Source organism: Solea solea, chromosome 21 (assembly GCF_958295425.1).
Source record: "Solea solea chromosome 21, fSolSol10.1, whole genome shotgun sequence".
NCBI lineage: Eukaryota > Metazoa > Chordata > Actinopteri > Pleuronectiformes > Soleidae > Solea > Solea solea.
The window spans coordinates 6,291,482-6,308,563 of NC_081154.1; the positions used below are offsets into that span (position 1 = coordinate 6,291,482).

Consider the following 17,082-nt stretch of genomic DNA (forward strand, 5'->3'; position numbering starts at 1 on the left):
GAGACGCTGTGAGAAGCGAACCCAATAAAAATGGTGGAAAGGACGTGTCGACGTGTTAGCGCAGTCCAATCGCCTTGCAGCTCGCGGTGACGCATCCTCCCATCAGCTGTTTTTGTTTTGCAGTGTGGACCCATAGAAAGTTAAAAACACAATAATAGCACTGTGGACGTGCCATCATCAAGCGGAGGAGGACGCGGCGTGTGTCTTTTGTTGTGTCCGGGTTCGGGGACAGTTCGCTCGGTGTGCGATGTGTCACACCTGAGCCAGTCTGCCCGGACGTTCCTCCTCCACGAAGAGTGTGAGCGTGGCGCCTGGAGTCCGGGAGCAGACGAGGGGAAGCGGGGGGATCAACCCGAGCCCAAGGAAAGGCCTCCGACCTCGTCCCACTGAGAGCAGCGACACTCCGGCGGTCCGGATGGAGCCCCAGGATTTACCGGACTTCCCCGAAGTGGACCGAGGATTCATCTGCGCCTCGTTTAACCAGGACACCACGTAAGCGACCTGCGGTTCCGGCCCTCCTTGAACTCAGTGTCCTTTGACTGTTGATGTATTATTATTGTCAAAACCGCATTTAAACACAGTGTAATTCGTTGTTTTGTGCGTCCAAACCTAAACTACAAGCGTTTAAATGCCTCGTGTAAAACTTCCAGATCAGCTGAGAGTGAATTAGGCCACTGTGATAATCTTTTTAGGCCTGTTGCACTTTCACATACACAGTTAGTGACCAAACCAGCTGCTGTGTAAAAACTGACACAGCTTTAAACTGTGGATTTAACACATTTAGGCCTCATGCAGTGACGTTTTAAAGGAGTTTGAGGGCCCAGGCTAATGGGGCCCCCTGGGACTTTCATGCCACCTCAAAATAGAAATGAACAGCTCATAAATTTCCCATCTCACACATACTAAAAGTCTCTCACACACAAACTTTACGCTACATTGATTTACATGTGCTGGTGTAAACAGATGACCTTCTCCTCTGCATGTTTTAGTTTCAGTAACATACTTTCAACAAGAAACAAAAACAATGAAAAGGGAGAGTAAACAATGAGAGAAAGCTGAGACTAAAGCCTTTTGTTTTCAGCCAGAAGTCGAGGCATCACCAGTCAGGAAGTGAACGCAGGTAACTGCTTCGTCTCATGTCTCTTATCTCTGCTTATCCAATGTAAAACTGCACCCTGGTGCAGAGACAACCAGCTAGCACTGTGCTGTGTTAGTATGTTATTGTACACCTTAAAGGTGTATGTGAATGTGGTTGGTTAGATGGTGTGTGCTGTGTTTCTATCGTAGTTCTCTGTCTGTTGGCACCAAGACTGGCTACCGACTCTTCTCAGTCACCGCTGTGGACAAACTGGACTGTATCCATGAAGGAGGTAGGAAATAAATAGACGTTATTCTTGTTTCTACGTTAGTCTGAGAGTACATGTCCCATCAGCAAAGCTCCTGTAACTGACGGTGGTCGTGCTGGATGGTTCCTGGTAGAAATGAGTCGATAATACAGTTAATATCAATATCGGTTTAAAAATCACCGGATTGGATATCGGCAAGATAAAAAGGTGAAATTCAATACACGGCGTTCCCACAGGTTCTTGAAATCCTTGAAAGTTTGTGAATTTGGGAAAACACTTCAAGGCCTCTGAAAACTTTTGAAAATTGCCCTAAATAGACATGGGTCATTGAAATGTGAAAGAAAGAAGTTCAGTTGATATTAAGATAAACGTCTCCCTTGTTTGTTGCGACGCCACCTACTGTTGCCCTTCAATGCTTGATATACGTAGACTTCGCAGGCCTACGCAGAACAAACATCGAGTCATAATTAATAGCACTCCCTCCGTGACGTGAGAGAGACAGTAAGATTGACGTGAGATTAAACTCAAAACAACAAGCGAGTAACGTTTAGCAAAGAGAGAGCAAATGACGACGTGATGCCTGGGAAATTAAAATGTCAAGATCTCTGTCTGTACAAAGACTGGCTTTGACCAAGATCCCAAGGACATTCACTTGTCCAGATGCAGAGCGTGCTGCAAATCAATAAAAGTGGACGCCATGAGCGAAGACGCTCTTACAAGCCGCCCTCCCATCTTAAGCCGTGTCGGAACATTCTGTCCTTGAATTTGAGGGAATTGATCCTGGAAAGTCCTTGAATTTTAAGTCAACAAAGGTGTGGGAAACCTGAATACAATAGAAAGAGAAACAAAATAAAATTAAAGAAAAAACCCCAGAGTTTTCTACACCAAAAAAAACACGCTAAAAGGGTTCCACCTCTTGTCTCGTCTTGCAGTTGAATGTCCAGACGTGTACATCGTGGAGCGGCTGTTCTCCAGCAGCCTGGTGGTGGTGGTCAGTCTGTCCATGCCGCGGCGAATGAACGTCTACCACTTCAAGAAGGGCACGGAGATCTGTAACTACAGCTACTCCAACAACATCCTCTCCGTCAGGCTCAACAGACAGGTGAGAGGCACGACGACACAGACCTGAACATGTGGAGACGCGTGTCACGTAGCCGTCATGTTTTTCACTGTTACACTAATCTCTGTGTCACTGTCTCCACCAGCGGCTGGTGGTATGTCTGGAGGAGTCCATCTACATCCACAACATCAAAGACATGAAACTACTCAAGACCCTGCTCAACACACCCACCAACCTGTCAGGTAACGACAAGTCTGTCACACACAGTGTTGTAATGCCACAAAGTACAAATACTTCCTTACTCTACTTAAGTACAAAATTCACGTATATCTGTACTTTACTTTCTAGCAAACTTTTACTTTTACTCCATTACATTTGCTAACAAACAATCTTTGTTGGTCATTACTACCAAATAAAATCAGAAGAAGAAGAGTTGGTATTATGGTCTGTATTTACATAGAGCTTTTCTAGTCTTAATGAACTGCTTTACACGTGTTCACCCATTCACACATCTTGACAACTCAATCCCAACTCCTCACTTTTTTTAATGCTTTTACTTCTAAAACTTAAGTACATTTTATATCAAAAAATTACTCTTGATACTTAAGTACAGTAAATGTCATATACTTTAAGGCTTTTACTTAAGTAATATTATATAAAAAAAAGTGTATAGTATAAAAAAATAAGGTGCATAAAGGTAAGTTGTAACTAATTTACCAAACATCTCTTGGAAATTATATTAGGTTTTACAGGTTTGGAGAGTAAAATAACTATTAGCATATATTCAGCTCAAACTTTAAGCAGTTATTCTCAAAATTGAAATGATGCACATAATTAGTCACAGTTCGAAAAGGGAATATATAGTTTTAGAGCATTTTTTTTTTTTACATTTTATTCTTTGCATCATCATAAGTGTTAAAAGTTGGTGTTTAAAGACAACGCCCACACTATCACCAGGCCATAAGGCAGCTCACAAATGTTTTTTTGTCTCTGACTGAAGAAGTTTTAAGACACTAGCAACCACAACATTTATATTCGATTAACTGCATGGATAAAACTTACATGCTGACCAATGATCTAAAGTGTCCTGCTTTCTCCCGTCGTAGGTCTCTGCGCTCTCTCCGTCAACCACGGTAACTCATACCTGGCGTACCCTGGCAGCGCCACCATCGGAGAGATCACCATCTACGATGCAAACAACCTGGTGAGACAAACGCAAAAAACAATGCAGTGGAGACATTCAAAAAGTAGAGTCACTAGAAAAATGCTTTTTTCTGTCCTTTTAGAGCACGGTGACACTGATTCAGGCCCATGATAGTCCACTGGCGGCTCTCACCTTCAACACCTCTGGCACCAAACTGGCCAGCGCATCAGAGAAGGTGATTAATCTTTTCATATATACAGTAATAAATACCCACCAAAACCCACAACACCACCACCACCTTTCACATGAGTCTAACCATTTTCTGCACCACAGGGAACCGTGATCAGAGTCTTCAGCATTCCTGAAGGACAGAGGCTGTTTGAATTCCGGCGAGGGATGAAGAGGTCAGCGCTCACGTTTTCACATTTAATCTACTGCTTATTCTCATGTAAAACATGGACAAAAGACAATAAAGTTCACGTACAGTATAGGCCAATTGTATACATTTCTATTTCTAACATTTCTAACATTTCTACCCGTTTGTGTTTTTGTTCCTTCTGTTTGTCAGGTATGTTAGCATCAGTTCATTGTCCTTCAGTGCTGATGCCCAGTTCCTCTGCGCGTCCAGCAACACAGAGACGGTCCATATCTTTAAACTGGAGCAGCACAGCCCCAGGTAAAACACTCGTATTTGTTTCTACATCATGAAGGAAGTTTGTGGATAATGCTGGTGGTGGTTTTGAAGATACTGTCATTCAAGTAAAAATGTATTTACTTTTGAACACACTTAATTATATACGTGAAGCAATACATAATTTCTCCGTATTTAAAAATTTCATTTTCTGAACCTTCCTTTGGGACAATTCATTGAACGACTAGCGACATCTGCTGTATTTCCGATGTAAAACAATGCAACACTTTCAGTATCTCACCATGTGAAATTCCATTGTGTGACATTTGAGGTGGCTTACTAGCTCCATAAGATGTCACTAATTCATACACACTGGACTTTTTTAGTCTTTTAATCCTAATCATTTCTTTACAGTCAAGAGGAGGAGTCTCCCACATGGTCAGCGTATGTGGGCAAAATGTTCACAGCAGCCAGCACCTACTTGCCCGCCCAGGTGTCAGACATGATGCATCAGGACAGAGCCTTCGCGACCGTTCGCCTCAACATGTTCGGCCTGAAGAACATCTGCGCCCTGGCAATGTACAGCAAACATAGTGACACACACAAAGATACATACACAGAGAGAGTGATGTTTGTCAACACCTGCATGTTTATTCACCTCTGATTCAGGATTCAGAAGCTCCCTCGCCTGCTGGTGGCGTCCTCGGACGGATTTCTCTACGTCTATAACGTGGATCCACAAGATGGAGGCGAGTGTGTCCTTGTCCAAAAACACAGGTGAGTATAAATATGTGTGTGTAGCTGAAAATGTAGGAGAAAATGCTGCTTTATATAGATATTCTGATTCAGTTGACTATTATTTAGAGCAGCTAACCTAACTCCTCCTTGTTCTATGTTCGTGTTATCACTGTGGGTCTTGTGTCTTGTCGTTAAGTCTCTGTCTATTTCCTGCAGGTTGTTTGACTCCAGCGAGGAGCAGGTAGAAGAGAATGAAGAGCCGACACAGGACGTCTCTCCTCAACCAGCCGGCCAATCATACGCAGCCACTGTGGCGCTTCCTTCAACCCCGCCCTCCTCCACCACCCTCATGGGTAAAGCCAATCATAAACAATTTTGAAATGCACATGCCAATAATATCAGAATTACTCTTTTTAAAAAAAAACCAAAAAAAACCATAAAGTTTGGTTTAATTATTCCTATGAGTATGAGATTATCATATTTACAAACACTTACCAGCCACTTTATTAAGTACAGGACACTCAATTTAGTGGTGAGTGTAAAATATAATTGCATTTTTTGGCCGATGACATGAGAAATGAGGACATAAATAGGAATCAGTGCAGGAAAAACTTATTTTCAGCAAGTGTTGTATTATGAAAGACTATTATACTCATTATCTACAAATTAAAATGTGTGGGATTGCCATATGTAAATTTATTAAACTGGTCAAAATTAAACTAGATTTAATCAATGTACTTAGGCTAATGAATGTAAATGTCAACAACCAAAGCAAAGGAAACACTTAAATAAATGATTATCCACGTCTCCGTGACATTTTTGAAGCCAGAAAGTGCTGCCATACGTAAAATGAATGCACAATAATATGAAAACAATGAGCAAAAATACATATAAAAATGAACTTGTTGCTTTAAACATGGACTTAATCTGTTGCAGCTGTAACATTTAATAACAATTACTGAAATAAAAGTGTCCAAGAAATACACACACACCAGTTTACTGTAAATTAAACACAATGACATGTCTAGCAAGAGGAACAGTTAGCACCAACACAGCAGCAGGCTGTAAAACAATAGTCCCCCCCCAAACACTCAATAACACTCACAAACGTGCTGGCAATTACTATCATCCCTTGTCCACTCAGCTTATAGCAGGATAAATCAGTTTTATAACACATTAGAGGACAGAGACAATCACAACACTAGCTTCAGTAGCTTAGTGCTCGTCGTGTGCATCACTAATTAGAGCCCCCACCTGCTACAACGGGTAACCTATAAACTTTCAAATTCTTAAGAAAAATAAATGCATGCGTTTACATTATTTAAAAACAATAAAATTAATATATATTTTTTAAATTTATTCAGCTACAACTGACTCCTAACTTCTTTTCTCAGGTTATTCTGAAGATGGCGGAGCCCTGAAAGGCGAGGTTATTCCAGAGCACGAATTCGCCGAGAGCCCCATCTGTCTGGACGACGAGAATGAGTTCCCTCCGGTCGGCAACCAGAGTAACTGACCAACGCCTCCACCCTGTTAACACCAATCCCCTCCCCCCACCACCACCACCATCCCAATCAGACTCACATGTTCTCGAGCAAGAGAGGATGGACGTAGATATTCCTGATGTATTGTCCCTCACACCTGTACCCCTGCTGGCCTAGGGTAAAAACGTGAAAAGTGCCAGAGTGCAACTTCCTGTTGTTTCTGTGTTCAGCTTCAGGACAAAAAAAAACACTAAAACAACGTTAAACAACGTGCATATTTAGAATATTTTAGGCTTTTTGCGCTTGAACAGATTGAGAGTCCTGCTCGTAAAGGTCCAGTGTGTAAGAATTAACTGGAGTTGCGCATCTGGGAACTACAGTGGCCTTTTTTCTTCATTTGCACATGAAGCTTCTGCTTCAGAAAGTGAAACACAAGCTCTGGCTTTTTTTTTTTTTCAGGCTGCTATACAAACACGTCAACACGAGATGGCATCCTCCTGAAAGCAAGGCCACTTTTCTAAGGCTACGTAAACCAAATTATTTCCATTTTAAAGCCGTTATACACTCTGTATGCTCAATTTCAGCTAATTAACCCTATTAAATGTTACACACTGGACCTTTAATTCCCTTTTTCATGCAATTAGAAACCATTCATTATTTAAATAATGAACATTTTTGCCGCACAATGTTATCATGGTAGCACATGATTGGTCCACTTGCGAAGACGTGAGCACATGACTTGAATATACTGAGAATCAACAAGCAGCCATTTTAGAGTCAACTTAGGCTAAGAGAGGTTTATTTTAGCAGCTTAATGTTAAAGTCTGGTCATGAAAGTACTTTTATTTTTCCTGTCACCTGAATAAATATCAGGGCATTTTTTTGTCTGGGACATCTCAAGCTCATCATAGGGCATTACATGCATCACATCTCGAGAGACGGAGGAGCAGCAGCATAGTCCACTCAAGAAAGGAGAAGACAGCCTATTACAAACTATTTAAATCCTGACACATGCAGTAAGTATTATGTGACCCGCTGCGATGCAGCTGCGCTTCTAATTATGGCGGGTGACAGGCGAGACTGAAAAACCTGCGGAGTCACAAACGTAACCTGATCGCGTGGACGTCCGCAGCTCAATGTGAAAGAAAACAAAAAATCTTGACGACGAGCCGCACGTGACGTACCAGTTACACGCCGGTGGATTTCAGCGATGTCCTTTTGTGTATTTACGACTTGATGCTGAAAACTATGTTAACTAATAATAACTATGTTAAGTCATTATCATTTTTACTTTGATGTACCGAATATTCTTTTTGCAACAAAAAAAACAAAAGTTTTAAGTATTACATATCACTGACCATGTGTATGAAATTATATTGAGGATTTTTACTGTGTGAAAACTGTGTGTATGTATGTGTATATATATATATATATACACATATACACACATTTATATAGAGTACTGTTATAAGAAGTAACATTTCAGTTGCCAAAAGGTGGCATTGTTAGGACACATTTATGAGCTGTTCACCTACTAGGACATTCATCATCACAGAGACTCATTAAAGTGGACAAGTGACTCAAAACCTGTGTTGTCTTGCTTGATTTTAACATATTTTCATCAAATTTACAAAATGACAAGAAAGCTGTGTATTTCTACTGTGAAACATCGATCATTCAATAGCCGTGTGGCTTTTTTATGATTTAATATACACTGAAACACAAAGATTATTTGGTTTGACGGTCAGGTTCTTTGATTTTTCAGCTTCGTAAATGTGAATACTTTCTGGTTGCTCTATATAACAAATGAATCATTCAAACTGAATCATGGTTTGTGGACAAAACTAAGACATTTGAAAATGTAATTTTCCATTTCTCCATAAACAGATCCATAACTTGCCACACACGTCAACTGTTTTTCTGTTTTGGTCGATCTTATCTTCCTGAAACTATTGACCTTACAGAGAACAACCTCACCTTGACCTCTCCTGTACCACGTGGCGAGTGAAAGGCCAGCGTTTGGCCTTCTCCTCCTCCGTCTGTTTGCACGTCTCCTCTTCCTGCTGCTACATCTGGACGTTGAACCTGGCAAACAAAAAACCCTGCAAACAAACAGAGATACCCCCGTTGTGTTTGCTTACATCTCTGTGCCTCTCTTTAGTCCTTGTGTGAGCCGGGGAGTTCCCATGCTCGGCCCGGCGGGTGGCAGCGGCACACGGCCTGTGTCGGGTCACAGCAGGGCACCGCAGACTCGTCTGCACTGTAGTCCCCCATGGACACGGACGTGTCCGTGGCAATGTCCCACAGCAGCTCCTCCCGCCTGCGTGCAATCCTGTCGGCTAACGCGCGGTATTCGGGTGTCCCCGTGTCCAGCGCCGTTTCCTCGGCCTCGTCGTGCTCCAGGTTGAATATTAATGGCGGGTCATGGAGCTGCTGCGTGCCTGTCCCACCGCCACATGACTCAGCTGCACCTGCAGGTGGACACAGAGAAGTGGTTGGAGTAGTACATAGCATTTTGCATTTCCATGGTTTTTGAACAGTGATCTTGATTGTCACTCCTGTACTGGAGTGAACTGGTCATGTGACTCCCCCTACGTGACGACGGGGATGTGTAAATGCAAAAAAAGTGTTGTCATTACACTTTTGACACGTCTGAAAAACCACCTTATGAGAGCGTGAAAATTTAGTTTAGTGAAGCCGAGGTGTTTCCATTTCCAGTTTTTTTATTGCGATATTTAGGTTTTGCACATTTCTACGGGTAATGGAAACACAACTCATGTCTAAATGACTAAATCTATCAATTTGCTGCCATGCAATTGGCTGTTTCAATATTTGCATTAACAAGCAGTTGGACAGTTGTAACTCATATAGTGGTCAGTTAACGTATATCTTCTAACTTTTTGGAATTTCTTGATTATAGTATACAAATAAAGCTATAAACCAACATGTTTCTTGTCCACCATTTTGTGAATCTGTCTAAAATGTCGTTTTTAAAGATCTATTTATACTAATGTTGATCTTTGTTTTTTTATTACTTCTATTCAAGTTGTTTCATGTTGTGGGAGTGAGGTACATATTTGGATTGTACAACTGTCACAGATTGATTTAGTGATAATAAAGGTGTGTCTTAGTGTGTGTGTCTGTGAGGAGTGTCTATGTGGAACTTAATGAGTGTGTGCGATGTGATGTTAGTGAAGATCACCTGCACCTGTGGGTCAGAGTTTGTTTGATTTTTGAGAGGAGGTAAGTGTGGGGTGTCTTTACAGTTTGTTAACTGCTTTGCAACTTAAAATTTGTGCTTTTAGTGTTCATAAACAAGTGAAACTCGGTTACAGAGCCCGCTGACTCGTGTTTGACCCGTACCTGTGATGTAGAATGCTTTGTGCTTCCCTGTTCGAACCGTCTGCAGGTCACCAAACGTCCCTGCAGCGCCGCTGTTTGGGTGGAAGAGAAACTAAAAATGAGAAGAGAAGAGAATCAAAATCCTACAGTGAAGTATTTCTACAAAGTAAAGTAAGATTGGCGGCAAATCTACGCATTGTACCTCATGACCGGTCTGTTCGCCACGCAGGAGGACGTTTGTGGCGTCAATGCCGTCGTAGCGTCTGTCTGTAGGAGGTGAAACTCCTGCCAGAGACAGAAGAGTTGGAAAAATGTCCATGCCACTGCAAGAAAGTATCAAGAGGAGAAGACGGCTCAATGTTATAGTTTTTATTACTACTTTTACTGAAAGTAGTGTCTTTTTGGTAGCTTGAACTTGCATGAAAACACAAAAAAAGTTTGTGTTTTGTTGTAATTAGCCATGGAAGATGCAAAATGGCTCATAATTGCAACTCTAAAATTGGCCTCAAGAACCTTTTATCGTTCTAGTTGTGGTTGGAAGACGGAATTACTGAGTTCCTAGCCTTTTCAACTCTTTTGGAGGCAGTTTTTTGTTAAATTGTTTTTTCATATCCAATCCAGTGCTGGACTAAATACCAATACCAGTTGAGTCTGTGATGTACCTGAGCAGGGCAGAGTTGGTGGTGTTGGCAGGAATCTTTCCAGGCCAGTAGGCCACTGTCGGCACCCTGTGACCTCCCTCCCAGGTGGTTCGCTTGGCAGAGCCTCCACCTGACACACAAAAAAGCAAGAGAATCAAGGGACTAACAGCAGATATGATTATGTAGAGTAGCTCCAGCCATGACCAGGCAACTATCTCCTGAATTTATGCTCCATCATTAGTCCCTTTCCAATTGTTTTTCTAATCATTTCATCAAAATAGCCAAATAATAGCCAAATCATCACTCTCAGTGACATCTTCTATGCAAGGAAGAACATTTGCACATGCCCAAGTCTAAATTGTATCATAATTTTTTATTTTTTTTACCTCTGCTGGTCTGCCACTTTCCCACGAAAGGTCCTACACTTCCTGCATACTGGCACTTCTTCTCCCAAGGCCCATTGTCGCCTAAACACAGTGAAACAAAGACATAGATTGTAATAAATTAGTTACAATGTCAGTGTCAAAATAAGGAATTCCTCCAGTGTTCTCACCAGTGAACCAGATAAGAGTATTGTTTTGGTCCGCGTCATCAGACGCGCTCTTTACTGCCCCCACCAGGCTGTCCATTTCTCGCAGACTTGCTCCGTACACGCTGCCGTCACCCGTGCGCCGAGCATCAGGAAGGACAGGAGGGGCCAGAGGGACGTGCATGTGAGCCAACGCCATGTACAGCAGATACGGCTGTCCTCGCTCCCTGAGAAAACAATTATTAAAAGGGACGTGGTGTCAGATAGTTGATATGGACACACGGGCAGATTTGCCAGTCAGTATTTCACATTTGCTAGCATACACAATGACAACAGACAGTGTGAGGGTTAAATCCTGCAGTGGACGAGCTTTATCTGGCCAACGACGTCCCTGAAGGAAATGTTTTCCACTGTAGGAATACCCGCTAGCACACACACTACCAGTCAAAACTTTGGACATACAGTACCTTCTCATTGGTGTGCCCGTGTTGCTACCATCTTCTTTAACGGTGAACGAGACATGAACATCATTGAGCATTTCTGGGGTAGAATGAAAGAGGAAGCATGGTAGACGAAACCAAAGAATCTTGATGAACTCTGGGAGGCATGTAAGACTGCTTTCTTTGCTATTCCTGATGACTTCATCAATAAATTGTATGAATCATTGTCGAACCGCATGGATGCAGTCCTTCAAGCTCATGGAAGTCATACAAGATATTAAATATGGATCTCACAGCACCACTGCTTAATTCACTGATGTTATGCAGCATATTTTTGTATTTGAAGTAAATTATTTGTTCAATTTTCACATTACTGTCTGTAGGCGACAAAACCTTTGTCTTGCCAAAATCTGACCTTTCTGTGTTTATTAAATGATCAATCTTTCTTCAGTGAAGCAAATTTATTTTAGTATATTGAACATGATTTGGGAGGGTTTTAGCTTTCATATGAGCCATTTCTAAAACCAATGGATTAATTCAAAGTTAGGTTAGGAGCTGTTTTTTCTACAAAATGGATAAGTGACAAGACTTTTGTCAGGAACTGTATATGCACACTTGACTTTCAGGCTGAGCCTTGATCCCTTTGATCCCTTTGATCCCCTCTAACCTCTTCTTTTCCTCCACTCACCCACCACCAGGTGTCCTCAGCCATTGTCTTGCTCACTCACCTGTCAGGTCTGCCCATCCTTTAAACCAGTTTCTCACTACAAAACAGAAAGGCACCATGTATTTCTACCCTTTGTAAAATATCTTTCTCTGACAGAGCATCTGAGTCTCAGTTAACGTTGCCTTGCGTTTCTCATGTGAACACTCCTGTGCTACTGTTTTGCTCGGCAGCTTTTCAACTCATCCGTCTGGTTATCGACCCATCTATCTGTCTGTAAGCTAAGTTTTCTTAACTAAAATAATGTCCTTGCTGGATCATGTTGTCTTTGTGCATCTGCATTTGAATTAGATTTGTGTCAATTTTTTCAAACAACACTTTTTAAGAAGCAAATTGAGAGTTACGGATGTAATTAAGGTTCCATTTCATTCTTACTGACCGCCAGAGACAGTATGAAATACCTGGATATACCGTCTCTGGCGGTCAGATTATAAACGTTAGATTACGATTCAGTAATAATGAATCAATGAGGGGTAAAAAACATATTTTGAGCATATTATGAGCGTTTTTCTATGGTAATCTATTAACGTATAGTAAAAATTGTAAACAGTTGACAGTTGTGTGTCCGTGCAGGTGTGTGTGTTGTATACCTTGCGTTGTGTATGATCCTGGTGGCCGCAGATGTGTATCTTTCTGTCAGTGTCCACAGGTCGAGCGGCTGCTCCACAATACTGCTGTTTTCAAAGAGTGGAAGGCCCACACTGGAATAACAGCCCTCATGTATTCTCCTCTTCAACCTAGATTAAGATTACACGACCAATGCTGTGTTAGTTCAGTTAGTGCCAGTCAGGTTGTCAAGCGCTCAAAGGATTTGGGAATATTTAAATCAATGTAGGGTCTTAATCTGAATAGAAGCGAATGATACCTTGTTGAATAGATTGAGTGACTGCAGTCTGTCTGCAGTTACTGTACATTATGGAAGGTTTAACTCTGGGTTGTCAAGGTTACGACACAGATGTTCTTCTGATGGGGCACTTTAAAGCATCCAGAGCATCTTCACAGAGGCTCATAGGATCAAATGAAGTTTCCTCGTGTGATGCTGATCTTGTTACCGCTACCGCTTGATTGGCAGGTTTTCAAATGATCTGACCTGTAAATATTTAGGTCGTCTGACAGGTTCACACCTGAACCTCGAAAGCAGGGATGGTGACATGGTAGCAGTAGCAGCAAGCCTTTAGTTAGTGGATGACATGTGTGTTTGCAGAAATGATTATATAAACTTACCGCGGTCTTTGAATGCATCTCGTTAGCTGCCCAAGTGTAAACCCTGTTTACTTTCACTCGCTCTTCTATAAGCCAGGAGTTCAGAATATTCCACAAATAATACCAATATGTTTAATTGGCATTCACTCACTGGTTAGGTGTTTCTGCGATGCACACGCGTTTTTTTTAACGCGGCTACAGCTCAAGTCGACATCAACCTTTCTGATTTTTCAGCTTCTTAAATGTGAATTTTTTTTTGCTTCTACACACGTTAATCATCCATGCATTGCCATAGCCACTTGGACAGCTGCCAGCATTAATGCTGATATTGTTTATTTAATTACATCTTATTGTCTAAACAATTGATTTAAAGTGAGCCCAAAGTAAAACATTTAAATAACATTTAATAAACAACTAGTAATATTATCACTGAGGGCTATAGTCGGTCTTGTTTCTCTTTTTCTTTACCCGACTTGTTTGTTTCCCACAGGTCTGTGACGTCACCGGGGTGGAGTAAAATTGCATTAATCGGCTTTTGTTTAGCAGCCTCGCCTGGGTTAAAAAATCCTGGGTATGCGCGATAATTTCAGTTCTGCTTTGTAGGAGCAGTAGTGCTAGTGTTAGGCTCATTTGAAACCAGATTACAAAAAAGGCCATTTGCCTCAGTTTACAGTATTTTCAAATAGAAAAGAGAAAACACCATGTACTGTTTACATGCGGGAAGGAAAATGCATTTGTATGTCAAAAAAATAACCTTAAATCAGTGGCACTAATTGCATTATGGCATGAAAAGTTTTACTTTAATCTTAAGATTGGAGAGCCACACCTGATCACTTGAGGCCCAGATGAGTCACACGGGAGACACTGGGGAAAGTTATATCCTGGTTTATCAGTGCAGCCCATGTCATTACTGTATGGGATGCCCAGGTAGTCGTCAAAACCTGTCCAGGAAGCAAATTAAATCTTAAGTCTCACAAACAAAATTTACCACAATACTGAATCTATTTTGTTCCTCACCACAGTAAAAAAAGAAACAGCAGATGAGTGTTGGTTGCTGCATGTGCCAATTACTAGGTTATTAATCATTCACTGTCAGACACAAGAATGTCCTAAATGGATAGTTCAGGTGTTGCTGTCTGAGGCAGTGATACAAGACAATTTTTGCTGAGAATGCTGCCAGTGCCATGTAGAATCCTGAGACATGACGCTCAGGACAAAACGAAAAACAGGTTTTAGCCACTTGGCCAAGCGATCACCGAAGTCTATGATACTTTAGTCGGCTGTTTCTGACTGGAAACTGAAGTTTTTGTCACTTTAGTAAGTCACTTAGTCCACCGCACCAAAGTCGATGCTTCACTTGGGTCAATCTGATTGAAGGGTTTCAGACACCGAAATCACAAAAGATCACACTCACTCAAAGAGGCAGCAGTGGCTCAACAACACTTGTGTGCTGTGATGTAAAATTGTTGATTTTATCTATAAATTTTGGTGCGGGGAGTGAGCAGTTTAAAAACTTCTGTCTCCAGCTGGAAAAGACTGCGTTAAAATCTAATAAAGGGTTAAGTCGGAGATAAATATAATCTCATCTGTTTTTCCTCGTCTCAGGCTGGTTGCTGGCGACAGCTGTGCACCGTGACGCTTGTGGCGTTTCACAACACGCAGCTGCAGGGAGTTTCACTGCGACCGAGTGTGGCCTGTTCCCTGCAGCGAGGCAACAACACGCGGTCACAGAGTCGAAGTAAGAGCCTGGAAAGATCACTTACAAGTGGAAAGATACTGTCTGAGCAATAGTGAGTGTATTGACTGAGAGTTTCATGTGGCATAAACGTTTAAATTAATGTTTTAAATCCTTAAAATTAAAGTGTTTATGTGTCATTGTACCAAATGTCAGCAAATCATCTATTACTGCCATTTAAAATTTGTCAGCAGTCACTTTATTCTTCTATGAATAATCCAACTTCATTTTTATATCTGCACTTCATTCATTTGTCTCACCTTTCCTGTTGATAAAATGTTGATTATTAGTATTCCATGGAAACTTTAGTTCCGGAATTTTGGAAATACTGCAAATTGGGAACTTTCCATTGGAATTTATGATAATTAACTGGACATTTTTGGGTAATTTAAAAGAAACTGTTTCATATACAAACAGAAACATTTTGTTTTGAGATTCACGCAAAATTATAGAATTAAAAAAACATGACGCAGATTCATTTTTGAGTAGAACTTCTAGTAGAGCTTACAGCAAAAACAGTAAAATATTCCTTACATTCCCGTTAATTCCCATATAAATTTTACAATTTTGAAATTCCCAGAATTTTTGCAACCTTATATCAAAAGCCACCATGGAGAGACAAAAATGTCAAAGTCGCACTTACCTCTGTTCGTGGGACTGTACGGTCCGTTGTGGCCCAGATGCCATTTCCCGATCATGGCTGTGTAATATCCTGATTGTTGTAGAAGTCTGGGCATTGTGAACTCAGAAAGAGGCAAACCTGCCACAGAGCGCACTGCGAAATTATGCGTCACTCCGTTTCTGAGGCCGTAGCGGCCTGTCAGGATGGCAGCACGGGACGGGGAGCAAGTAGAAGCTGGAGAATGGAAGTCTGTCAATCTGGAAATAAAATTCAAATTCAATAATAAAAGACACTGCAAACTGACTTAAGGACCATGAGTTTTTCTACCTCAGTCCTTGTTCGGCCATCAGGTTGAGGTAAGGTGTGTTGTTGGCCTTCAGATCCACCTGGTTAGTGTCCAGGTCGCCCCAGCCGATGTCATCTGCCAGTATGATGATGAAATTGGGCCTATTGTCGACCCTGGCTCTATTTTGGGACAATGTTTGCAGCAGCACTCCACACAGCAGCATCCCGGTCAGGAGGAACGTGGTGAAAACGCTGGCCATTTTGGGTCAAAAACCTGACAAAGAGTTACATCGGTTTTATTGAAAAAGTGGCAAAGCATTAAAAACACAATGTAAATGTTCCTACAAGATAATAAACTGGTGTATTCATAGTTTCAACCTATTTTGGTGCTTGAAGTAGACGGGTACTGTCTGGTACGCAGTTGCTAACTTTTGTTTAGAACTGTAACTTGTACAAGCCAAGGTGATTCTATCTTCTCAACCATGACTTCATCCATTTTTTTTTTCCACGGTTCTTAACACAAAACATTGCGCACACAACAGCTATAGTCCGCCTCCAAGTCTGTTTATATTCTGATGTTACGTTAAATCAGTGGGTTTCTGTGAGATCTCAAATCGTCACCGACAGGATTTGCCATGAGTACTTCTCATGACCGTAACTCCTAGACCGTTTGTGATATCTAGAAAATTCAAAAACTATGGACTGGCTATCTGTGCAGGGTGTGACCCCGCCTTTCGCCATGTGTCAGCTGAGATTGGCACAGCACCCGCCGTGTGACCCTCATGTGGACGATACAGCGGTAGATGATGGATGGGTGGATACCCTGAAGTAGAGAAATCGAGCTTTGCGCCCGTATACTTGTCATTACAGTAACCCTCAAGACTTCCGCAGAACGACCATCCAATCACAGACAAGGTTCAGCTTTTCAGTATCTTAATTCCAAAATGGCTGAATAAATGCCAGATATCCTTAAACCAATATCATCACAGTCATAGGAGTTGTTGTTCCACTTATACGTAGGTCATCATATGTTGTTAAAACAATAAGTTTTTCAAGATACAGATCTACTGAGCTGTTTTCATTTCGCGCTAGTGTTGGCGGCGGCAACGCGTTGGTTGCCCATGAAATGTTACACACTGGACCTTTAAGTGAAAAACA

General features: G+C 41.5%; 2 protein-coding genes and 1 long non-coding RNA gene across 5 annotated transcripts; 1 reads left to right on the top strand and 2 right to left on the bottom strand.

Moving 5' to 3' along the window:
- Positions 1-357: 357 nt before the first annotated feature.
- Positions 358-6,654, top strand: LOC131448361 (WD repeat domain phosphoinositide-interacting protein 1-like). Of its 3 annotated transcripts, none has more exons than XR_009234187.1 (13): positions 360-492; positions 1,082-1,120; positions 1,288-1,370; positions 2,279-2,448; positions 2,552-2,648; positions 3,513-3,610; positions 3,693-3,785; positions 3,884-3,954; positions 4,119-4,226; positions 4,596-4,760; positions 4,851-4,958; positions 5,116-5,272; positions 6,314-6,449. XR_009234187.1 is itself a non-coding variant. In XM_058620749.1 (13 exons), exons 1-13 carry the CDS (start codon positions 416-418, stop codon positions 6,433-6,435), a joined length of 1,368 nt encoding a protein of 455 aa, XP_058476732.1. In that variant the 5' UTR covers positions 360-415; the 3' UTR covers positions 6,436-6,654. The 3 variants fall into 3 exon arrangements, 2 of the variants coding, with proteins under 2 accessions (XP_058476733.1, XP_058476732.1); XM_058620749.1 differs by having other exon boundaries at positions 5,136-5,272; positions 6,314-6,654; XM_058620750.1 differs by lacking the exon at positions 1,082-1,120 and having other exon boundaries at positions 358-492; positions 5,136-5,272; positions 6,314-6,654.
- LOC131448365 (uncharacterized) lies at positions 486-3,629 on the bottom strand. Its single transcript, XR_009234188.1, has 3 exons — positions 3,469-3,629; positions 2,260-2,471; positions 486-2,169 (listed from the first exon to the last, which is right to left on the bottom strand). It is a non-coding gene; the product is annotated as an uncharacterized LOC131448365 (long non-coding RNA).
- On the bottom strand, positions 5,842-16,184 carry arsg (arylsulfatase G). The gene is made up of 10 exons (XM_058620747.1): positions 15,967-16,184; positions 15,661-15,896; positions 14,109-14,223; positions 12,670-12,816; positions 10,940-11,142; positions 10,773-10,853; positions 10,408-10,516; positions 9,948-10,068; positions 9,767-9,857; positions 5,842-8,874 (listed from the first exon to the last, which is right to left on the bottom strand). The coding sequence occupies exons 1-10, from the start codon at positions 16,182-16,184 to the stop codon at positions 8,561-8,563; spliced, it is 1,635 nt and encodes a 544-aa protein (XP_058476730.1). The 3' UTR covers positions 5,842-8,560.
- Positions 16,185-17,082: the final 898 nt, after the last annotated feature.